Here is a 26,507-nt window from a genome sequence, read left to right on the forward strand (position 1 = left end):
GCCGTTACAATAAAATTTCACTTTAAAAAAATATTTTGATAATTTTCAATCACCATTTTGAAACATTTTTTTTTAATAAAAAAAGGTTCTCTGACGGCTCATTATTTTCGTTTTTTGTCTATTTTGAAGAAATGAAATAAAAAATATGTAGTTTAATTGAAAAAACTGCAGAAAAATTGAAAATAAACAAAATATTGACATTTTTCATTATACATTGTATTATTTACGTAGAAAAATTTATATTATTTATTTAAATAATTATAATTTTTTTTATACCAGTGCTATTTGTAAGCATTAGTCAAAATAATAATGAATCATGCATATTTAACAATTACGTGGAAATTTTTAAATAAATCAAAAAACAGAATTCGAGTCTTAGTAATTTTTTTAAATTTGTATTTTTCATCATATATTTTTTATTTCTTTAAAATATTTTTTACAATTCTTATTGAAATTGAATCAAGAAACCATTATTTCTTTCCAAAAGTTTTTTTTATATTTATGTTTTTTTTTCAGTGAACTTAAAAATATAAATATATTTTTTCATATTCTACGTCATCTGATCGTGATTCATACCATATTCTACTCAATTTTTTCCCTGATTTTTTTAAATGTAATGATTGTATCTCTTTTCATTGAAGGAAACACAAGATCGTTATCAAAACTATCACTCATTAAAAAAAATGTATTTAATGTTGGGATATTACCATCAAAATCTTCTTTAATTTCGTTAAGGGAAAATTGACACTCGGATGAATTTTTTAAAGTAATACACGCAGTAACTTATGAAATCTTTAGAATCTACACTCGATGTATGTCTACAAGGTGTTGAGCTTGTCCCATCATAAAAAGATGACATGCACCTATTATGATAATAAGCTTGAACTTCATCTGATTCTTTGAGAAAATTCAGTCTAACTAACAGACTTTTATTAAATGATTCTGAAACACCTCTTCCCTTTATAGTTAATAAAATTTTTCATTAGTCAACCTTCTGCATGCCGCGAAATGCTCTATTTTGGTTAAAAGGTTCTTCACAAAAAACACAATGATGCTCAAAATCGAAATCACATGCTTCTTTCATAATCTTCTTCCCAATAGATTTTTTTTCTTATTTGTTCTTTGGAAGCTGTAACAATTGATCGAGGCCTATTGTATGCCGATCGACAACCATCACGAATGTGTGCTTCAGTCAATTTCTGAAATGTTTTGTACCGCTGATCATTGCTTTGTTTACTTGACGAAATAAGAGTATCTATCCCTCGACTTTTTATTTTTACCAAATCTCCATCTCGGTTTTTACAAATGATACAAGAAGGTACCTTTTCCACCATTTACATGAATCTATAAAATGCAGAAAGCACGATACAATTAGTATACTGAAAATACGTAAAAATTACTAGATAAATAGCATGCGTAAAATTTTATGCACAGAGACAAAGATTTATTATCTGTATTATTTTTAATAATTTTTATTAAATAATTTGTATAAAATTTTGTTTCGCAAAAGTTTTACTTACGATTTGTATTTTATATGGACAAAAATCTTGTAAATTGCTAATCACGAGGCTTATTTCACTACTCTACTCCAATATAACTTGACTGACGACAAAGCAGCTGCTTATTGAATGCTTAGAAACATACTGAGACCCGTATAATAGAAGAATAGGATTGACCCCGCGCTTTTACTTCAAGGACACTATTATATACTTGTACTATATATACCTGTAATCCAACTTTCACATTCAACAATGTTTCTAAACTTTTCAAAATATTCGAAAATTTTTCAACATTAAAAAAAATTATAATTTAATAAATAATAACAATTTTTCCACGTAAATAATACAATGTATAATGAAGAATATCAATATTTGGTTTATTTTCAATTTTTATGCAGTTTTTTCAATTAAACTACGTATTTTTTATTTCATTTCTTCAAAATAGACAAAAAAAAACGAAAATAATGAGCCGTCAGAGAACCTTTTTTGATTAAAAAAAATGTTTCAAAATGATGATTGAAAATTGTCAAAATATTTTTTAAAGTGAAATTGTATTATAACGGCTGAATATTTCTTAATGAAAAAAATGTAGTATTTTTAAAATAGCACAAAGTATATTTGATCAAACTTTCAGCTCAATCGAACCATTTTTTTAAAAGAAAAAAATTAAAAACAAAAAAACTGTTTTTTGATTTTTTTTTGGGAAATTTTTGAGGTTAGGGCAAAAATGATTACTACATAAGTTGTAGATTTTTTTATTTCCAACAACTTTTACATTTAACTTTTTTCAATAGGATGCATTGTTTACTCAAAAATTGCAAAAAACCTTTTTCACCCCTAAAAACCACCTCTCCTATACCCCCTAATAGACGATTTTGGTTCGGAATGGTTTTTTTTTATTTATTTATGATGTATTTGACTAAGTTGTGCCATTAGTTTGCTGTAAGAAAACATTTATTTATTTGACCATTTTTAACTGCTATTTCTCCTGGACTAGTTTTAAAATGGTTACTATTAAAAAATGAACATATTTATGTAATTAAAAAAAGTTTTATTTCTAATATCCTAAAAGGCATAAACACATTTTTTATATAATCTGTTGCAAACAAATTCAGTTTAAATTTATCTCATTTTCCTTGACGCGACGTGATAAGAAGTTTTCAATTTGAAATATTGATATTTTTCTTTTTACCAAAGAAGTAAAAGAGATAATTTAATAATATAGCATGACTAGTTTTGACAGATTCATTTCCTGATATTGGCTCTATGAATAATTTAAAAGACAGTGGAAAATATTTACAAACATTATGGTAATTTTCTATAGAAACATCGCGCTTATGGAAATTATCGAGTATTTTAAGAATTGCGGTCTCGGAGTTGTTGTTTTCAAGAAGCTGACTTTGCACAAATCGAGTACCCTCAATGTTTACGATGTAACTAGCATTTCTTATGAACGTAGTTATTTTTCTTCTTGTTAAAACATTTACCTAGGGGAATTATTTTATTACTAAGGAGGTATTTGTTATCGTTAAGTAAACGTTTTTTAACTAATATTACCAGATTATTGAATAAAAATCAACTCGAATATACTGTGAAAAAGCAAATAACCTTTAGAGCTAATAAAACATTGTATTCTACAATCATTTAAGATATAATTTAATATCAGACATTATACATTTACGTTTAGTTATTTATGTTCGCATGTTCCGTTTAACCTCTACTTATGTTAGACAAACTAGACAGTATAACGAATTGAAAATGATATTACTATAGCAGATCGCGCGAAAAGAGTATATTGGTGTCTGTTGCGTTCCCCTCCACACCGCGCCTAACACTGTTGACAATTTTACAAGTCAAGAGAAACTGTATAAGTGCTTGTATAAGCACACAATTTGGGTTTTCTTGAAAAATACGTATTTGCTGCCCCAAATATAAATCCTCATTAATTTTAGAGGAGGTCGAAGTTGGAGTAAATAAAAAAACTTTAAACTTTACTTTCTCTCATATATGAATTTATCGTGACACGTATTATACCAACCGCCAAAAATAAGTATACATTAGAGTTAGCTAACTATATACAGATACTATAATTTTTTAATTTCAGTGTGTTTACTAATTGCCTGATAACTATTACTTGTGTGTTCGATTGTCGGTTTAAAAATATTTCAATGTATTTTGATTAGTGCGTCTGTTGATGAATTTCTGGCCTGAGAATAAATTCTATATAGCTTTAGATAAAAACCAGTCGGTGTAGAAAATTACAGATCTGTCCCAACAAAATCGTATGAAAAATAACATCAGCTGCTACTTTATTTCATTCATCTGTATTTCAGATATAATGTAAATCACGCTTACAGACTATGACCGTACCGTACCCAGGTCGTAGCGGGAAAAAATCAAGGTCAGCAGCAATATGGCATCACTGCCTCAAATTGGACTACTTTCGTGCGAGTTATAATATGACTCAAAATTGAACTAGAAAGGTACAAATAAAAGTTGTATTTTGTGTTCCAGTTTACCTCATCCTTGGCCACACTTACGAGCATCTTGGCCTCATCATTGCTATGGAAGACATGAAACTGTTTGACAATGGTAACTGGTAATTAAATAAATACATTTTCTAATATTCTTATTCAGTTTTAGTAATGTTATTAAACTTTTCTGATTCAAATCCAAATTGAGTATACTTTTAAATAAGTTTTCTTATAACTCCCTCGGATCAATTACCCGTCAGAAAAAATTTTTCCTGGAAGACATGATTAAACTCCTTAGCGGCAACGGCAATTTAGTATTTTTTTATTGTCTTTTACACTTTTACCGCTAGGATTACTGAATACATTCAAATTTCTAAGCTTTAATTTACAACATAATTAACATACAATATTTTTTTGTAGATAAAGCAATAATAATTCTTTTCAAAGTTAAAATTAACATGATAGTCTTAAAAGGGACAAGTATTTCGTATATCTTACAAAAAGTATAAAACAATGTTTCGAGGTAAAGTCTACCCTTTTTGGCAGGTGAGAATAAAACTAATGCTCGAAATAAAAGTTAGAACAGGAGGCATTGTACTACTGAATAAACAAAAAGAAGAATTAAAATCCATTCTTTTTTATGACAGTTCATTACCGCTCGTTCGGCTTTTTGTACTAATAATTATTGTCATCTTACCTGACGAAGAGGGACGATTTCAATCCTCGAAACGTTTTATTAATTGTGTAATGTATGCCAAAGGCAGAATTCCGAAAAATCTTTATACGTTATTATGCTACGTTGTTTTATACGATTTCCGGTTTAACCGACTTTCAGGTTATCCGATCCAAGGCCAGTCCCGTCATGGGCGGTTGAGAGGGTTTAGCCCGTCATGGGCTAATGTATCGGTTTAATTTTAATGACTGTTTAACACAACTGTTGCAATTGAAATTTGGTTTTTCCCAGCTTGAAACCATAATTATCATTATTATTCGTAATTAGGTTTAATTGATTTTATTTCTTAAATCCCATGCGTTAACTTACACAGAAAAGGGTTTTTATTTATCGTACCAATAAACCATTCGAATTATCACGCTCCTAGGTGAGTACTGGGTGGTGGGGGCGGACATCGACCAATACGACGCCGAGGCGCCAGAGAAGTACATCCGAGGGTTGTTGCGGGACGAGGCTGATCCAAGGGCTACCAGAGGTTACCGCTCCTACCTGGGGGTAGTACCCACGCCTCCCCGGGGTTTCCAGAACTTCAGCCTGCAGGTGAATGCGCTCATGGAGAGGCCACCTTTCAACTACCCCAACCCCGTGGACATCGTGGGTGGCGTCAAGAGGGTGAGACCTAGCTTCCTTATGGCAGATGTGAGTCGGTATTCATGTAGGGTGCGTCGGGCTAGCTTGGTTGGTTCGCGGGCTGCAACATCTCACACTCTCTTCATCCTCTGCAGAAGTGGACTTTGATTCTCTTTCTGCATTCCTAGAGTTGAAAACCGTACAAAACGGTAAATCATATCTATCTCTCTTCGTGCCTCTCTATTCTCTCAATATTTGTAACTTCTCCATCCCCCCACCGTGTCCAATTCCCTCTTTCTCTCCAGCTCTTCCCATAATGTTCACACATGCGAGCTGTGAACGTGATTGTAATATAATTACCAGTGAGTATGCTTTTCTAAATAGTATTCTATCAAACGGACTTAGGCTACTTCTCATTTCTCTTTCCTGCCTTTTTGCTTATTAGCCGTATTTAGATGTAAAATTTTAAGGCCATTATATCTGATACGTATATCTATCCAAAATGGTTACATATTGTGAATCAAACATCTACTAAATTTCTTTTAGCATAAAACTTTTTGCCACCATCTGATTCTAAAGTTATATAGTAAATATTTCAGTCAACTAGGGTTTCTTTTTTGCTGAAAATACAAAACGTTACCCTGACATTTTGTTGTTGTTATAGGGCTATTTTTCCATTTTAGACCTATCCTTCCTATGGAATTTTACCTTTATGTAAATTTTTAAAACATTACTTATATTTTGTCACAAAAAATGAAATAAAAGTCTTTACTGCAGATGTTTTTTTTCTTTTTATCAGTAACAGGGTATTAGGAGAATTAAATTTATCTGTGTTGTTGGTAGCGAATAATAAAACCAAATTAACACTCATTCGATTATTTTTACCGACAACTCTTTTCCAGATCACGGCTGAAGCTGCATACCTGTACGACGCTGTGCTTCTGTACGCTCGAGCTGTCCTGGAGATCCTAGACGAGGGTGGGGATCCTCGCAACGGCTCTGACGTCATAAGACACGTTAAAGGTCGTCACTACCACAGCGCCATGGGGTACGTATATGTTACTTACCACATGATGATATAGTTTTTTTCTGTTATAAAAGAATTTACGTTTATTTTAACCCTCTGTAACCCATGTGTTCATACTCTATAAAAAATAAATCGATAAAATCGATCAATAATAAACGCTAAAAGGTTTTTAAATATGGCTATTGTGATTAACTTCTTTCTTAGTACATTCCATATTTGAGTATCCCTATCAATAAAATATATATCACAGATCAGATAAACCTTTTTCTGTAAAAAAAGAACTAGGTTTTATTTCAGAATTTAAATTTACTATCAAAGTTTTGTAATAACTTTCAACATTTATAGCTGGAATTGGTTCATTAGTTCGAACAAATAGTGCTGTGAAATTTTATCAAGCATACTCTTGTCGACCTCTACAAAGGGAGTCTTTTGGGCGTACAACTCTGACCTTCTTATGTTTTAGGTCATTTTCTAAGGTAAATTAGTACTAACGTAATCGTTGAACTCACTGAATAAATTATGGTTATACTTTACTGGATATAAATTTAAATTTGAAAATAATAAACAGCGTTTACACAGAGCAGTTCATTACATTTGACAGGCTCATTTAATTAATACGACACAACTTTAGAGACCGAGATGGCATTTTCCGCTATTTTAAAGATCAGTGGGGCGTAGCCCGGAGGAATTTTCATAATACAAATAGGCCTATAATTATTTAAGAAGCCTTCGGAATGTTTATGTAAGATTTCGGAACATTCAGTTTAGTGATTTACATGTGAAAAAAAATAAAGGCACTTTAAAATTTATAATATTATTGGGATATTTTGATAATAAACTCTCGTAGAGGAAATTTACATAGACATGATTGTTTTATTACTAAGTGAGTGTGTTGCTATATGTGTTACTATGTTACGATAACCTATGATTGTTACCATATGATCAACGTGAAAATGTTTGGTAGCGCTCTGCCAATCTCAATGGAGTGCTATGCATTGTCATGGAACTTGATCCTGCTTATGTAGAAATAAAGCTTCATGCTAAGTTTCAACCTTATGCATCAATTCACTCTCGACAAAGCGTGCTGGAAGACAGACGGCCAGACAGACAGGAATTTAACTTTTAACACCCAGAATAATAAGCTTCGCAAACGCTCACCTTACAAAGAAGCCGCATCTGTCTAGTGCATGTACTTTCATTCATTAAAGGAATATAAATGCTTTTCACAACAAGTGAAAAGTGTATGAAGTCAGGCAAATTAATAATGGGTGATAAATGACTAGGAACACGTGTAAGGCTCAGGTGCATTACAGACGTCTATCATCTTAATCTGTGGCAACATTTGTTACAGTAAATCTCTCGCCAGATGTGAGTTGGCTCACTCTCACATATCGGTGTAGTGTCCAATTTTATGAGAGCCTCTTCCTCTGCAATGATCTACGGACGCAACCTTGTTTGCTGGAAATAGACGGGAGTAGTTACATCTAGTCCTTACTAACAGCTTATATTACGAGAATAAGTGAATCTACCTCATATTGGTAATCCAGCCTTAAATATCACTTTGTTACATATGAAGTTTTGGAAATCCAGTATAGTTTTGAACATTTCATTATGGGGCTGTACTTAATAATTTAACACGCTGTATTTTAAGTGAAACTTTTAGAATTACTTAAAGTATATAAGTTTTTGCTGAGCTCGAACGCTTTGAAAAACATAATGTGTAATGATTTTAGTAACTTTTAGTGTTAAAATGACAAATTTGGAATTGGACACTGATCTACCGTTCCAAATCAATTAAGAACGAACGCCTATTTGATTAGGATAATGCGTAGAATTATTTGTTGTGCATGCCACACATAAATGTAATATTCATTTGCTAAGTGGTATCGAATTCTATTACTCAGGGTTGGTATAGTTTTCCGTAGGATATCGGCGATGATGGTGTTGGAGATTTCGATGACCTTTTACTCGTGCCTATTAGGACTTACTGGAGAATAATTTTGCCAATAGACTTGAATTGTTTCATTAAAATTCATGTTTTATACAAGCAAGATCAATCTCTATGATAGTACATCGACATACTCAAACATAATCAATTGAGATTTGATGAGCGTTATGGAACACTCTCTGAGGCAAAATTTATTTTCTGCCTTTTTTCTGTATATTTGCTTGATATATCAAGAAGTAATTATTAAGCTGTAGGTTTAATGAAGTTCTACCAGAAACATTACTTCTATATAAACAATACCCATTCCAATGATAGTGCATGTCTTTCTTTTTCCCTTAGTTAAGTCTAATACACGATTTTTGCGTCGGCTTATTTCTACTTTAATAATGGCACTTATTTGAAAACTGAAAGTTCTTTCAAACAAGTAGTGCTAAATGAATTGTCAAGGTGATTATCGCATCTGATATGATTCCATAAACCTTTTATTAAACAATGTTTCTTGAAAATCTGGGCGTAGTCCTATAGTAGATCGAGTACTAGAATTCTAAACTGATCTAATTGATTTTCATAACCGATTGATGAATCAAACAGGGTTTTCTAAATGTCCATCACGACTCTGACATATATGACTGGATTTAGTGCACTGGCGTTTGATTTTAGTGGCACATCCAAACTTAGAGACAAAGCTATAGGTACATGATTCACAAAGTGGCGGGGCTCAAACACACGCTACAGGAGTGTTGTGGAGGGGTTACAATATCCTGTCTGTAACATAATGTGACACGCCTGACATTGCAGTTTTAGTTGGTGGAGTGCTAATCATCACTTTTAGTACAGATACAAAATACCTTATTGAATTATTTAATATGTTTATCTCAACTTTTAATATAAAAGGATATTTTTTATATATCAAACATATTTAATATTGATGTCATATATTTGTACTGAATCATTCCTAATATTAACAAAGATAAGTTTCAAATGGAAATTAAAGTTTGGATTAATTTAGCATCCTAACTCTTTTTAAATGATGCGGCTACTATTATATTCAGGTTATTTTCTGTATTTTCAACCCTTTTGATAAATTAGTATAAATTATAAATATTTATTCGGTTTTATTAGGATTTATTTAAATCTCTCTATCATTTAACAAATATTTCCACAAGTTTATAAGATAATTTCATTTCATATATAAATGTAAATTTAAAATAGGCTACTGGTTTTCCAGCATACAAAAACTGAATTAATGTTGCGTTGCATCTACATGGTACAACAAAAGTCATGGAAGCACCACTGTAAAAGTTGGAAGATTCAAGAAATTTTAATTGTGTTTGATGTGGGCTGCAAACACATTTAGAGCTATAACGACGGATGCGGAAAAGTTGAAATTCGCCATCAAAAATTTAATCACACACAAACATAAAGTGTATAAATTCTAACGAGAGGATCATAAAAATTAGTAGCTTTAAAATAGCACAGTAATTGACACAACTTTGATGTTGAAGGTTCATGGTGTACATGGATGAGAATGGGGATGCCGAGGGTAACTACACTCTGCTGGGGAGAAGACCACATCATCTAATAGCCAATGACTATGGACTCTACCCAGTGGGACTGTTTACCCTTGGAGAAAGGCTTCCGGTTAGTGCGGTAATTAGTTTATTGTACTAGAGATTAATGTTTAAATAAAGAAATTGCGCGAGAATGGCAATGCCGAGGGTAACTATACTCTGCTGGGGAGAAGGCCGCATCATCTAATAGCCTATGGACTATGGACTCTACCCAGTGGGACTGTTTACTCTTGAAGACAGGCTTCCGGTTAGTGCGGTAATTAGTTTGTAACTGACCTTCACCGTATCGTAGGGATAATCCTGTGGTTCTCTAACTGAAGGGCACGCGTTCGATTATCAGATATATCAAATAAAGTTTGCCAAGCTCTTTCGAGCGTTATACCTCAGGGACGTTAGAATAACTTAAAATATCACTCAAGTATTGAGAACAGCCTAAAAGATTATTTAATACATATACATCTCAAAATAAAATAAATACGTACTGTAATTTAAAACAGTATAATATGAGTGTTGAATTTAGCTATAGTTCTCCTTCGTCTTAGTGCAGCAGCGTAAATATGACGCTGTCACATCCATTCATATTCTTGGAGTATGTATGTATGTCGTCTGGAGAGATCCTAAAAAAACTTAAAATCTTTACATCATTTGTACATTACAGATACCTATACCAAAAAATATAGTGTCCTTATAAATTATGGCATAGGTAATTAAGATGGTTTATAAAACGTTACACAACGTTTAAGTACGATTTTTTTGTTTGTTTTTGGTACATGAAAATACTTGTAGAAGTTGGTTGATAGTTTTGGTAAACTCTGTACTAAATTTTCTGATGAAATCACTTAAATTAAAAGTAAATTTTGGCATACAGAATTACTGTCACTGAAAAGCTGCTATATAATTCAAATTTAGAGATACTTTGATATATTAGGGTTGGAATAAATTTCTACCCATAAATAAATTACAAAAGTATGTTGTAGCCCAGAGGTAAACTTTTAATGTCCAGTGGAGTTGATGTGTTTTATTCTTTAGATTCAAATACTACCATACTATTCAAACTACAAGTTCATTATCCTTAGATGAGTTTCGTCAATTAGTATTTCATATTATTCATTGTTGTATTATTTCGATTTATACACTACCATACTTTGCATATTATTAGTTTATGATCCTTATATGAGTTTCTCCAGTTAACATTTCACCTTATATTTTTTAAATATTTGTAACTGCTATTTTGCAGGAGCTGAGACTGACTGAAGAGATCGACTGGGGAGAGAAAGGATGTCCGCCGATCGCCGAGCCTCCCTGCGGCTTCCGCGGAGAGAAATGCATTAGTGAGTCCATTACAAACTTGTTCGGTCTCAGTGTTCTCTGTTGTTCGGTTTGAAAACTTTTTCTTTGTCATACTCAATTGTGCTCCAATAACTGCAAACTTTTTAATTTAGAAACTCGATGTTTGGATTTGTTTTGCATAATGGCAATGCGTACAGTCAAAAAAAAATTCTGCATTTCGGTAAAACCATTTTTAATTATTAGGGCCCTTACTTTTATTTCGACAGTCACGTTGTTTTATTTTTAAAGCCTAGCTCACTTATTTTCTTTGGAATATGACTAATATAGTTCTTCAACTAATATAAGCGTTGCTGATTAAACAATTAAAACGATCTAAAATTGTGTCCATTTGTTACTAAATATTTAATTTAATTTCATAATTATACACTAAACCAACGTTAATTTATTCGAGCCGTCATTTTGTAATTACACTTCGATAGTTACTAAGTCAATAAATAAAACCTTCAAATCCTAAGGTAACCATTACCAAATCAAAATAGGTGACATTTTAAACATGCCTGATAAAGGAACTATATCGTGAAACTCCCTAATTAAAACATTGAAAAGTATTTTGTAAAGTTTTGTTATTAAGAGATATCTTTATATGTGCAACAGAAAACAGTTTCTAATACCCTAAACTGTTAATGCATTTACAATCTCATATTTTACGTGTTACGGGTAATTTTTGGGTTCCAACCGCATTGAAACAATGTTAAATAATATGAGAACTACTTTTATTTTATAACATTACGGATATATAATTTATATGTTTCACAATATTCATTAAAAACAAATGTAATCTACGTTTAATACTCCTAGGTTTAATTATTTGATAGAAAAGAGCACTTAAATATAATATGTAGCTTATTACTTCTATACAAGTTTCATGTAAGGTCCACTCTTTGGTAGAACTATAAAATTATAAAACATAATTATCCGTCTAAATATATAATTTATATTTAAGTCTATGTACTTATGGGTCACAGTAAGGAAACTATATGCATTAGATAAGAATATTTTTAAATAAATATAGAAAACTTTCAATTATATTCTAACTTTACTCCTTAGCACCAGTCTTTATTCAGACCAAACCAAAAATATCTTTAGTGTATAAATCTTTATTTTTATTTTGGAATACGCCGTTATATTACCAAGGGAGCGCGCTTTGCTTAAAACCGCTCTAGAGTTTCAGGGATAGACTCGGCTGCGAATACTAGGCGCTATCCTCATGTTAAATGTAAAAATGATAATATAAAATATATCTCTCACACAAACTATAAGTAGCCTTCTAAATTTCATCTATTTTTCTTTATTGTACATTTTATGGTTACACAATTATGGTTATCCACTTTGAGTATTATCCTTAAGGTTACCTAAGTATTACAATATTATTAGAAAGTTCAGGAGTTAAAATGTTTACTCACCACAATGCTTCGTATTTGTAGTAAAATGATAATAAATTTTAGTAATTTGATCCGTTGAGTTTGTTTGGTTTATTATTAAATATTTTGGAGTTCGTACTGAATAAGTTTATAAATAGTAGAAGTAGGCCACACCATGTGTCATGTAACACTCTTCGGTAAGTTTTCGTGCAAAATTTCAAATAAGTAGCTGATTTTATTACGATGCCTGTTTTACTCAAAAATGTACAAAGTTCTTACAGTTTCTCTTTTATTAAATTTTCAAAATTCAAAACTTTCACACTCTAATCTGATCTGGCAATTCTTTACTTTAATTTATCCTCAAAATTCAATTTATACTACTAATTATTCTAATTTTCTAATTTTCTTTACTTTACTTGAAGTACTACTTCTTTTCAGTGTTAGAATTTTATAAAATTGTTCAGCGTTAGAGAAGTAAAATTGCCGAAAGCATCTGTAATAACCACAAAACACTTTTAGTATTTTTACATAAAATTTTATATACATGTGCTCACTGCACCACTGCACAGATCAAAAGGACAAGTTCCTAAATTCCCATTAAATTTAATTTTTACGATATTTCTTTCCCCAAAATTATTCAAAATAATTAAGAATGAATATTGACTGGACTCCAGTTAAAAAGTTCACCCGCAGGCTCGACGACGATTAGCATAAATAACTCTAGGCACTTTAAAAGACTATACTCGTTACTACAACTTCCGATCAACTGAGACGGGAGGTACGGCACGTCTGCCTCATCCCACCTCGCAATTTCGTTATCAAACACTCCCATCTGCGATGCCCGCCTCGCTGATAGAAGCTTCTTTTGTACTCTCCAGTCCTTATCATTCTTCTGGGCCTACTCCTTCCACCGGTAATCCAGTTACCCCAGAATTATTATTTAATACAATCGATACACAAACATATACCATGAAGATGACAAATAATAAAGTTTCAGCTAATAACAACAAACGGCAGTAATCACGGCACGGGTGTATTTGCTATTTTCCTGAATCTACAAAGGATTCTGGGGTCTAAAACCTTATTTGTGATTCTGGTTTTTTTAATACCATTATCTCTTTACTACTCTTGGCAAAAACAAAAAAACATTTTACATCATCCATATAGTTTATTGGCATTTCTCCTTTGATTTCCTGCTTGCCAATATGGTTAAAAAACGTAAGACCAGTGCAATAATGTTCGCTAACTCCCACCTATTGATCTCACTGTTCTTTATATAGAAATGAAGCTTCAGGAGAGATATAAAGACAAACACAGGAACAGAAATGAACTTTTTCCAACCCCTAAAGTGATAGGTTTTCTAACGCTTAGCCAGTTGCTTAACGTTCTTAACTCCCAACAATAATACGCTTGATAGAATAGAGGTTATATTTCGGTGATCAAAGCACTTGGTCATGTAATCCTAGAGCGTGACACTACCCAATTCCCATTAAACTGATGGATGAAAGCAAGTGACATAATTGGCCAGCTTTGGTTATGCGACACTAAACCTAGTAGTTAGTCCGTCGCTAACTAGATTGCTACATAAGAGTAATTACTTGATCATTGTGAGGGACTGTGAATTAAGGAAGACTCTTAGTGGGGATTTTCTCACCGATGAGATCACCATTAATCGATATAGTCTCTAATAAACACCCACAGAAACTGGCAATGAATTAAATTCATTTTATAAAAGAAATTTTCTTTGCTACGTAAAGTTATTAATATGATAGTTTTACATAAAGATTTAGAAATCATTAAAAAATAGTAGAGATGGCACCGTCGATTTCACCACATTTACGCTTTTATTAGTACGGCAAGGAATTGGCAGTCTGTCCGTTTAGCCTTAGGAATCTCTTAAAACTTAACTTTCATCAGTGGTAACGTGTGTTGCATTAATCATATCTCACACAACAAGGAAATATCAATTAATAGCTAAGTGTAGTTAAACGGCTTTAAAGTTTCCCATAAGATTCTCAAACAAATTTAAGCCTTAATTTTAGATGCAGAATTATGGTAATTATCTCTTTTAAGATATAACTCCTACGAATCCAAACGTTTTGTTATTTCCGATACTTTTATGGTTTATTCAGAAAGAAAAGTCTGAGCATGTTTTCTATTTTGTGGTTTAAATATGACAAATTTACGCTTAAAATACCGAGTGGGTGCGTACTCATTATATATTTTTAATGAGACAACTGCCATAAAGCTACGATAAAAATAATAAGGGCATTTTAACTTCATGAACTTTAAAACTGGTCTTATGACGAAAACGTCAACGTCAATTTATTACCGCCCTTCAGTCGTTTGAGGAGACCCTTAACACACACAAAACTATACACGTTTTATTCTGCACACCAGAAGTAACATTGGCTTAATCCCAGCTGTTGTTAAGACCTGCATATTTAAAGGTCTCGGAGGTGGCAGAACCTGCTCAATAATTTTACCAGCACTTACTACTCGAATGGAGTAGACCTTCTGTTAAAATTGCACGATAACTTCAGTAAAAGTAGGCCACGTTTACCACAAATGTTTTCGACAGTTTATAAATATTCAATTTACATCCAGATTCCACATCTGAAAGCGTCTCTCACCTGTTAATACTACTACTTCATAACCTCATTTAGTGGAAAAGAAAATCTTCTGAAATAAATAAAGTTCAAACTAAAATAAAACTTCTTCTTGAAAATAATTACTAGATTTAAAATTAAAATAAAAACTTCTTCATGACTTTTAAATTCAAACTTTTAATATATTCGTCACTCAAAAATGTACAAAGTTCTTACAGTTTCTCTTTTATTAAATTTTCAAAATTCAAAACTTTCACACTCTAATCTGATCTGGCAATTCTTTACTTTAATTTATCTTCAAAATTCAATTTATACTACTAATTATTCTAATTTACTAATTTTCTTTACTTTACTTGAAGTACTACTTCTTTTCAGTGTTAGAATTTTATAAAAATGTTCAGCGTTAGAGAAGTAAAATTGCCGAAAGCATCTGTAATAACCACAAAACACTTTTAGTATTTTTACATAAAATTTTATATACATGTGCTCACTGCACCTCTGCACAGATCAAAAGGACAAGTTCCTAAATTCCCATTAAATTTAATTTTTACAATATTTCTTTCCCAAAAATTATTCAAAATAATTAAGAATGAATATTGACTGGACTCCAGTTAAAAAGTTCACCCGCAGGCTCGACGACGATTAGCATAAATAACTCTAGGCACTTTAAAAGACTATACTCGTTACTACAACTTCCGATCAACTGAGACGGGAGGTACGGCACGTCTGCCTCACCCCACCTCGCAATTTCGTTATCAAACACTCCCATCTGCGATGCCCGCCTCGCTGATAGAAGCTTCTTTTGTACTCTCCAGTCCTTATCATTCTTCTGGGCCTACTCCTTCCACCGGTAATCCAGTTACCCCAGAATTATTATTTAATACAATCGATACACAAACATATACCATGAAGATGACAAATAATAAAGTTTCAGCTAATAACAACAAACGGCAGTAATCACGGCACGGGTGTATTTGCTATTTTCCTGAATCTACAAAGGATTCTGGGGTCTAAAACCTTATTTGTGATTCTGGTTTTTTTTAATACCATTATCTCTTTACTACTCTTGGCAAAAACAAAAAAACATTTTACATCATCCATATAGTTTATTGGCATTTCTCCTTTTGATTTACCTGCTTGCCATATTATGGTTAAAAAACGTAAGGACCAGTGCAATAATGTTCGCTAAACTCCCAAACCTAATTGCTATCTCACTGTTCTTTTATATAAGTAAATGAAGATTCAGGAGAGTTATAAAGACAAACACAGGAAACAGTAAATGAACTTTTTCCCAACCCTAAAGTGATAGGTTTTCTAACGCTTAGCCAGTTTGCTTAACGTTCTTAACTCCCAACAATAATACGCTTCGATAGAATAGAGGGTTAAATTTTCGGTGATCAAAGCACTTTGGTCATGTAATCCTAGAGCGTGACATATACCCAATTCCCATTTAAACTGATGGATTTGAAAGCAAAGTGATAATAATTGGCCTGTTTGGTTATGCGACACTTATCCTTTGTTGTTAGTCCGTCGCTAACTAGTTTGCTACATAAGGTAGTAATTACTTGATCAGTGTGAGGGACTGTGAATTAAGGAAGAACTCTTATGTGGGGATTTTACATCACCGAATGAGATCACGCCATTAATCGATAATAGCTCCTTCTAATTAAGAAACCCACAGAAACTGTCAATGAATATAAATTCATTTTATAATAGAAAATTTTCCTTGCTAAGTAAAGTTTATTAATATGATGAGTTTTACATAAAGTAGTTTAGAAATCATTTAAAAAAATAGTAGAGTTGGGGGGGGGGGGGAGGGGACACCGTCGTTTCACCACATATTACGCTTTTTTAGTACGTGCAAGAGGAATTGGCAGTCGTCCGTTTAAGCCTTAGGAATCTCTTACAAACTTAAACTTTCATCAGTGGGTAACGTGTGTTGCAATTAAGTCATCATCTCACAACACAACAAGGAAATATCAATTAATAGCTAAGTGTAGTTAAACGGCTTTAAAGTTTTACCCATAAGTTTCTCAAACAAATTTAAGCCTTAAGTTTAGATGCAGAATTATCGGTAATTATCTCTTTTAAGATAATAACTCCTACGAATCCAAATCCAAACGTTTTGTTATTTCCGATACTTTTAATGGTGTTATTTCCAGAAAGAAAAGGTCTGAGCCATGTTTTCTATTTTGTGGTTTAAATATGACAAATTTACGCTTAAAATACCGAGTGGGTGCTTTCTCATATATAATATTTTTAATGATGACACTGCCATAAAGCTACGATAAAATAATAAGGGCATTGTAACTTCATGAATCTTAAAACTGGTCTATATGACGAAAACGTCATCGTCAATTTATTACCGCCCTTCAGATCGTTTTGAGGAGACCCTTAACACAATGTACACAAAACTTATACACGTTTTATTCTGCACACCAGAAGTTAACATTGGCTTAATACCAGCTGTTGTTAAGACCTGCATATTTATAAGGTCTCGGAAGGTTGGCTGAACCTGCTCAATAATTTTTAACCCAGCACTTACTAACTCGAATGGAGTAGACCTTCTTGTTAAAAATTGCACGATAACTTCAGTAAAAGTAGGCCACGTTTACCACAAATTGTTTTTCGACAGTTTATAAATATTCAATTTTACATCCAGATTCCACATCTGAAAGCGTCTCTCACCTGTTGAATACTACCTAACTTCATAACCTCCATTTAGTGGAAAAAGATAATCTTCTGAAATAAATAAACGTTCAAACCTAAAATAAAACTTTCTTCTTGAAAATTAATTACTTAGATTTAAAATTAAAATAAAAAACTTCTTTCATGACTTTTAAATTCAAACTTTTAATATATATTCGTCACTCAAAAAATGTACAAAGTTCTGACAGTTTTCTCTTTTATTAAATTTTTCCAAAATTCAATAACACTTTCACACACTCTAATCTGATCTGGCAATTTCTTTACTTTAATTTGATTCTTCAAAATTCAAATTTGATACTACTAATTATTCTAATTATTACTAATTTTCCTTTACTTTATCCATGAAGTACTACTTCGCGCTTTTCAGTGTTAGAATTTTTATAAAATAATGTTCAGCGTTAGAGAAGGTAAAATTGCCGGAAAGCATCTGTCAATAACCACAAAACACTTTTAGATATTTTTACATAAAATGTTATATATACATGAGCTCCACTGCACCCCAATGCACAGCATCAAAAGGACAAGTTCCTAAATTCGCCATTAAATTTAATTTTTACAATATTTCTTTCCCCCAAAAATTATTCAAAATAAATTATGAATGAATATTGACTGGAATCAGTTAAAAAACGTTCACGAGCCGCAGGGCTCGACGGACCGATTAGACATAAATAACTCTTAGGCACTTTAAAAAAGACTTTTAATCGTTATACAACTTACCTTCCGATCAACTGTGACGGGACGGTTACGGCACGTCCCTGCACTCACCCCACCTCGCAATTTCGTTAATCAAACACCTCCCATCATGCGATGCCCGCCTCGCTGATAGAAGCTTCTTTTGTACTCTCCAGTCCTTATCAATTCTTCTGGGCCCTACTCCTTCCACCGGTTAATTCCAGTTACCCCAGAATTATTAATTTAATACAATCGATACAGCAAACATATAACCATGAAGACTGACAAATAATAAACGTTTCAGCTAATAACAACAAACGGCAGTAATCACGGCTAACGGGTGTATTTGCTATTTTCCTGAATCTACAAACGGATTCCTGGGTGTTCTTGACAACCTTATTTGTGATTCTGGATTTTTTTTTAACTACCATTATCTCTTTGACTAATCTGGCAAAAAACAAAAAAACATTTTAACATCATCCATATAGTTTAAATGTGGCATTCTCTTCCTTTGATTATCCCTGCTTGCCAATATGGTTTAAAAAACGTATAGACCAGTGCAATAATGTTCGCTAACTCCACCTATTGATCTCACTTGTTCTTTTCATATAGAAATGAAGCTTCAGGAGTGATATAAAGACAAACACACGGAATCAGAAATGAACTTTTTTCCAAAACCCTAAAGTGATAGGTTTTTCATAACGCTTAGCCAAGTTGATTCATTAACGCTTTATTAACTCCCAACCAATAATACGCTTGAATAGAATAGAGGGTTAATTTATTTCGGTGATCAAAGCACTCGATTGTAATCCTAGAGCGTGGACACTACCCAATTCCCCATTAACCTGTTGGATGAAAGCAAGTGACTTAATTGGCCAGCTTTTGGGTTATTTGCGACACTAAACCTGAGTAGTTAGTCGTCGACTCTAACTAGATTGCTACATAAGAGTAAATTACTTTGATCATTGTGAGGGATTGTGAATTATGGGGAGACTATTAGTGGGGATTTTTCTCACCGAATGAGATCACCATTTAATCGATATTAGTCTCTCAATAAACACCCACAGAAACTGGGCAATGAATTAAATTCATTTTATAAAAGAAATTTTTATTTTGCTACGTACAAGTTAGTTAATATGAATTAGTTTTTACATAAAGATTTAGAAATCATTTAAAAAATAGTAGTAGATTGGCAACCGTCGATGTTACCACATTATACGCTTTTATTAGTACGGGCAAGGCAATTTTGGCCAGTCTGTCCGTTCTTAGCCTTAGGAAATCTCTTAAAACTTAACTTTCATCAGTGGGGTAACGTGTGTTTGCCATTAATCATATCTCACACAACAAGGATATATCAATTAATAGCTAAGTGTAGTTAAACGGCTTTTAAAGTTTTCCCCATAAGATTCTCAAACAAATTTAAGCCTCTTAATTTTAGATGCAGAATTATGGTAAATTATCTCTTTTAAGAGTATAACTCTTCGAAATCCAAACGTTTTGTTATTTCCGATACTTTTATGGTTTATTCAGAAGAAAGCAAAAACTCTGAGCATGTTTTTCTATTTTAGGTTGGTTTTAAATATAATTTACCGCTTAAAATACCGATGGGTGCTGCGTACTCATAGATATATTTTTAAGAGGACAACTAGCCATTAAAAGCTACGATAAAAAATAAATAAGGGCTTATTGTAAAACTTCATGAACTGTTAAAACTGGTCTTATGACAACGACAAAAACGTTTTTTTTTTTTCCAACGTCAATTGTATTTACCGCACTTCCAGCTCCGTTTTAGGAGACCCCTTAACCACACACAAAAACTATACACGTTTTATTATGCACACCTGAAGTAACATTGGGCTTACTCCCAGCTGTTTGTTTTAAGACCTGCATTATTTTAAAAGGTCTCGGAGGTGGCAGAACCTGTCAATAATTGTTACCATCACTTACTACTCGAATGGAGTAGACCTTCTGTTAAAATTGGCATGCATAACTTCAGTAAAAGTAGGCCACGTTTACACACAAATGTTTTCGCGACAGTTTATAAATATTCAATTTACATCCAGATTTTACCACATCTGAAAGCGTCCCTCTCACCTGTTAATACTACTTACTTCATAAACCCTCATATTAGTGGAAAGAAAGATCTTCATGAAATAATACAAGTTCAAACTAAAAATAAAAACTTCTTCTTGAAAAATAATTACGTAGATTTAAAATTAAAATAAAAACTAAAAACTTTCTTCATAGACTTTTAAATTCAAACTTCTTAATATTATTCGACACTCAAAAATGATACAAAGTTCTTACAGTTTCTCTTTTTATTAAATTTTTCAAAATTCAAAACTTTCACACTCTAATCTGATCTGGCAATTCTTTACTTTAATTTATCTTCAAAATTCAATTTATACTACTAATTATTCTAATTTACTAATTTTCTTTACTTTACTTGAAGTACTACTTCTTTTCAGTGTTAGAATTTTATAAAAATGTTCAGCGTTAGAGAAGTAAAATTGCCGAAAGCATCTGTAATAACCACAAAACACTTTTAGTATTTTTACATAAAATTTTATATACATGTGCTCACTGCACCACTGCACAGATCAAAAGGACAAGTTCCTAAATTCCCATTAAATTTAATTTTTACAATATTTCTTTCCCCAAAATTATTCAAAATAATTAAGAATGAATATTGACTGGACTCCAGTTAAAAAGTTCACCCGCAGGCTCGACGACGATTAGCATAAATAACTCTAGGCACTTTAAAAGACTATACTCGTTACTACAACTTCCGATCAACTGAGACGGGAGGTACGGCACGTCTGCCTCACCCCACCTCGCAATTTCGTTATCAAACACTCCCATCTGCGATGCCCGCCTCGCTGATAGAAGCTTCTTTTGTACTCTCCAGTCCTTATCATTCTTCTGGGCCTACTCCTTCCACCGGTAATCCAGTTACCCCAGAATTATTATTTAATACAATCGATACACAAACATATACCATGAAGATGACAAATAATAAAGTTTCAGCTAATAACAACAAACGGCAGTAATCACGGCACGGGTGTATTTGCTATTTTCCTGAATCTACAAAGGATTCTGGGGTCTAAAACCTTATTTGTGATTCTGGTTTTTTTTAATACCATTATCTCTTTACTACTCTTGGCAAAAACAAAAAAACATTTTACATCATCCATATAGTTTATTGGCATTTCTCCTTTGATTTCCTGCTTGCCAATATGGTTAAAAAACGTAAGACCAGTGCAATAATGTTCGCTAACTCCCACCTATTGATCTCACTGTTCTTTATATAGAAATGAAGCTTCAGGAGAGATATAAAGACAAACACAGGAACAGAAATGAACTTTTTCCAACCCCTAAAGTGATAGGTTTTCTAACGCTTAGCCAGTTGCTTAACGTTCTTAACTCCCAACAATAATACGCTTGATAGAATAGAGGTTATATTTCGGTGATCAAAGCACTTGGTCATGTAATCCTAGAGCGTGACACTACCCAATTCCCATTAAACTGATGGATGAAAGCAAGTGACATAATTGGCCAGCTTTGGTTATGCGACACTAAACCTAGTAGTTAGTCCGTCGCTAACTAGATTGCTACATAAGAGTAATTACTTGATCATTGTGAGGGACTGTGAATTAAGGAAGACTCTTAGTGGGGATTTTCTCACCGATGAGATCACCATTAATCGATATAGTCTCTAATAAACACCCACAGAAACTGGCAATGAATTAAATTCATTTTATAAAAGAAATTTTCTTTGCTACGTAAAGTTATTAATATGATAGTTTTACATAAAGATTTAGAAATCATTAAAAAATAGTAGAGATGGCACCGTCGATTTCACCACATTTACGCTTTTATTAGTACGGCAAGGAATTGGCAGTCTGTCCGTTTAGCCTTAGGAATCTCTTAAAACTTAACTTTCATCAGTGGTAACGTGTGTTGCATTAATCATATCTCACACAACAAGGAAATATCAATTAATAGCTAAGTGTAGTTAAACGGCTTTAAAGTTTCCCATAAGATTCTCAAACAAATTTAAGCCTTAATTTTAGATGCAGAATTATGGTAATTATCTCTTTTAAGATATAACTCCTACGAATCCAAACGTTTTGTTATTTCCGATACTTTTATGGTTTATTCAGAAAGAAAAGTCTGAGCATGTTTTCTATTTTGTGGTTTAAATATGACAAATTTACGCTTAAAATACCGAGTGGGTGCGTACTCATTATATATTTTTAATGAGACAACTGCCATAAAGCTACGATAAAAATAATAAGGGCATTTTAACTTCATGAACTTTAAAACTGGTCTTATGACGAAAACGTCAACGTCAATTTATTACCGCCCTTCAGTCGTTTGAGGAGACCCTTAACACACACAAAACTATACACGTTTTATTCTGCACACCAGAAGTAACATTGGCTTAATCCCAGCTGTTGTTAAGACCTGCATATTTAAAGGTCTCGGAGGTGGCAGAACCTGCTCAATAATTTTACCAGCACTTACTACTCGAATGGAGTAGACCTTCTGTTAAAATTGCACGATAACTTCAGTAAAAGTAGGCCACGTTTACCACAAATGTTTTCGACAGTTTATAAATATTCAATTTACATCCAGATTCCACATCTGAAAGCGTCTCTCACCTGTTAATACTACTACTTCATAACCTCATTTAGTGGAAAAGAAAATCTTCTGAAATAAATAAAGTTCAAACTAAAATAAAACTTCTTCTTGAAAATAATTACTAGATTTAAAATTAAAATAAAAACTTCTTCATGACTTTTAAATTCAAACTTTTAATATATTCGTCACTCAAAAATGTACAAAGTTCTTACAGTTTCTCTTTTATTAAATTTTCAAAATTCAAAACTTTCACACTCTAATCTGATCTGGCAATTCTTTACTTTAATTTATCTTCAAAATTCAATTTATACTACTAATTATTCTAATTTACTAATTTTCTTTACTTTACTTGAAGTACTACTTCTTTTCAGTGTTAGAATTTTATAAAAATGTTCAGCGTTAGAGAAGTAAAATTGCCGAAAGCATCTGTAATAACCACAAAACTCTTTTAGTATTTTTACATAAAATTTTATATACATGTGCTCACTGCACCACTGCACAGATCAAAAGGACATGTTCCTAAATTCCCATTAAATTTAATTTTTACGATATTTCTTTCCCCAAAATTATTCAAAATAATTAAGAATGAATATTGACTGGACTCCAGTTAAAAAGTTCACCCGCAGGCTCGACGACGATTAGCATAAATAACTCTAGGCACTTTAAAAGACTATACTCGTTACTACTACTTCCGATCAACTGAGACAGGAGGTACGGCACGTCTACCTCACCCCACCTCGCAAATTTCGTTATCAAACACTCCCATCTGCGATGCCCGCCTCGCTGATAGAAGCTTCTTTTGTACTCTCCAGTCCTTATAATTCTTCTGGGCCTACTCCTTCCACCGGTAATCCAGTTACCCCAGAATTATTATTTAATACAATCGATACACAAACATATACCATAAAGATGACAAATAATAAAGTTTCAGCTAATAACAACAAACGGCAGTAATCACGGCACGGGTGTATTTGCTATTTTCCTGAATCTACAAAGGATTCTGGGGTCTAAAATCTTATTTGTGCTTCTGGTTTTTTTTAATACCATTATCTCTTTACTGCTCTTGGCAAAAAAAAAACCTTTTCATCATCTATATAGTTTATTGGCATTTTAGAGTATTATAATTCTGCACAAAATTCTATTAATATTTATTATTTTAAATTTAAGTGTCACTAGAATGGTTAACAATCAATATTAATCACAAATATTACATTTTACGTTCAAGACAATAAAATTATTTATTAAATTAGAAACGAACAACAAATAAATATTATTGAAAACAACATTGACCATTTAAACAGTTGTTGGTAAATAATAAAAATATTAAATTGCTTGTTCAGTTATTGTAGTATAACTTCTATAGGTGTTTAGAAGAAAATCTGTCGACGAGTTTTTGTTGACAAGCGTCGAAAAGCGACTTGACGCGGTCAGATTCCGGCCGGTCCGGTTTGCAACAGTGCGGAAAACCGAAGTTTGGCCCGCGTCACGGGCAAGAGGACACTGTTCCCAGTCTGAATTGTATGTTGGTAAATTTTTCTAAAAAATCAAACTTCAGAGAAGATTTCAGAGTCCGAGGTGCATATTGGTTTGGAAAACAAATTAATACCGATAAAATAACAAATGTGGAGTGTGTGCGGGCATCGGTTGAGCATATTAGGCCTCTTGGAGTTTATCTGTAAAAAGTCAAAGTTTACGGCCGGTCAAAGCGGAATCGACACCAAGGGGGGGACCCTTCTCGGAAGTGCATATCGGTTTCCTAAAAAAATTGTTTTTCTTGGAAACAGGTCGATAAAAGTTGATAAAACTCTGTACACGCCTAGAATGGAATCTCGTAGATCTTTAAAGGTGTTTAGAACCGGTTATTATTTTAGACATGTCCAATTAGAATAAAATTGTATTATGTTATTTTATTCTAATTAAGGATGTGCTTGTTATTTTGGCTAAATAGAGGTATTTAGACCTATCTGTCTATCAACTTTCATCATCATTGTTTTTAAGATTATCTAATCGTTCTGTGTCTCTCTTATCCAGCTCATACAATGGAGATTCTGGGCGGAGTTCTGGGAGGTACGTCAGCAGTGCTGATCCTTGTGCTGCTGCTGGTCTACCGGAACTGGCGCTACGAGCAGGAGCTCGACAGTCTGCTCTGGAAAGTGGACTTCAAGGACATTCAAATGAATGACAACGAACAAGCCTCTAGCAACAAGATCAATCGAGTATGTTCAAATATTTTCTTAAGCTCGAAGAAAACTTAAATATCTCAATTGCAGATTTCAGACTGGACTTTCATCAAATAATCACGATAACTGAAACATATCGCGGGAAGCAAAGTATATAAAACCTCATATCTTTGTAATTGTCTCTGGACAGTCTGGAAGGCTCATTGTTTTTTAAAATCAGCATAAAAAAATACTTCATAGTTACATCCTGATTAAGTTAGTCTTTTCTTAAACCTAATATCCACAAAATTTAAATAATATTAAGTGACATGCCTTAACTCAATTAAAAAAATGATATTTACTGAATATAGTATATTTGTAGCTACTAATATTTGATATAACAAGGAACTATAGCCTAGCTTTTATTTGAATTGAAACTGCTATTGTTTAAGTTGATTAGGAATCATTTCATTGCATATTTTTATGAAAGTCTTAACTAATTTTTATCGTAAAAAATTTCAAATAAAAGTTCACTAACTACATTTTTTATGACAATAAATTACTGTTCAAACTATTAAAATCTATTTGTGTGAAACAAGAAAAACTAAATTTGCCATACAGTATAAAGGAATTTATCGATTATGACCATAAAATGAATAATATTTACAAAATAAATATTTTTTTTAATAATTACAGAATATATATATATATATATATATATATATATATATATATATATATATATATTCTTATTTTTATTAACGATTTAGAATTACAATTGCTTACAAATTTAAGTGGTTATAAATTATGAATAAAACCAGTAAATACACTTATATATCTGAAAACATGTTTATGGATATACCATAAATTACATTGAACTATACAGTTTAGGACGCAATTCCTCTTACAATAGGGTGAACAAAACAAATTAAAATTCGAATATTTGTTCTCTTTTGCATAAAGCTGTAATTAATTCTGCCCTTATAACGTATAATATAACTGTTGAAAGTGGTGTTAAACTTAAGGGTATTTACATCCGGATTAATTATAGCCTGGAACTGCGTAATGCCTAGAAGTGGCATTAAAATTTATATAATCGTAAATTATAGAACCCAATTGGAATTGGTGTTTTTAATATTCATTTAATTAAATGATAATTTGCTAAAAGACAAGTAGTTAAT

At 32.4% G+C, this 26,507-nt stretch overlaps 1 protein-coding gene across 1 annotated transcript in view; it reads left to right on the forward strand.

Annotated features, from left to right (window-relative positions):
• The window catches only part of LOC124367440 (guanylate cyclase 32E), a 218,973-nt gene that overhangs the window by 169,910 nt on the left and 22,556 nt on the right, over positions 1-26,507 (forward strand). The window contains exons 5-10 of the mRNA XM_046824252.1: positions 4,014-4,091; positions 5,074-5,318; positions 6,179-6,324; positions 9,757-9,892; positions 11,060-11,153; positions 25,199-25,383. Coding sequence (XP_046680208.1) covers positions 4,014-4,091; positions 5,074-5,318; positions 6,179-6,324; positions 9,757-9,892; positions 11,060-11,153; positions 25,199-25,383 — 884 coding nt within the window. The remainder of the gene's footprint in view (positions 1-4,013; positions 4,092-5,073; positions 5,319-6,178; positions 6,325-9,756; positions 9,893-11,059; positions 11,154-25,198; positions 25,384-26,507) is intronic.

Source organism: Homalodisca vitripennis, chromosome 8 (genome assembly GCF_021130785.1).
Source record: "Homalodisca vitripennis isolate AUS2020 chromosome 8, UT_GWSS_2.1, whole genome shotgun sequence".
Taxonomy (NCBI): Eukaryota; Metazoa; Arthropoda; class Insecta; order Hemiptera; family Cicadellidae; genus Homalodisca; species Homalodisca vitripennis.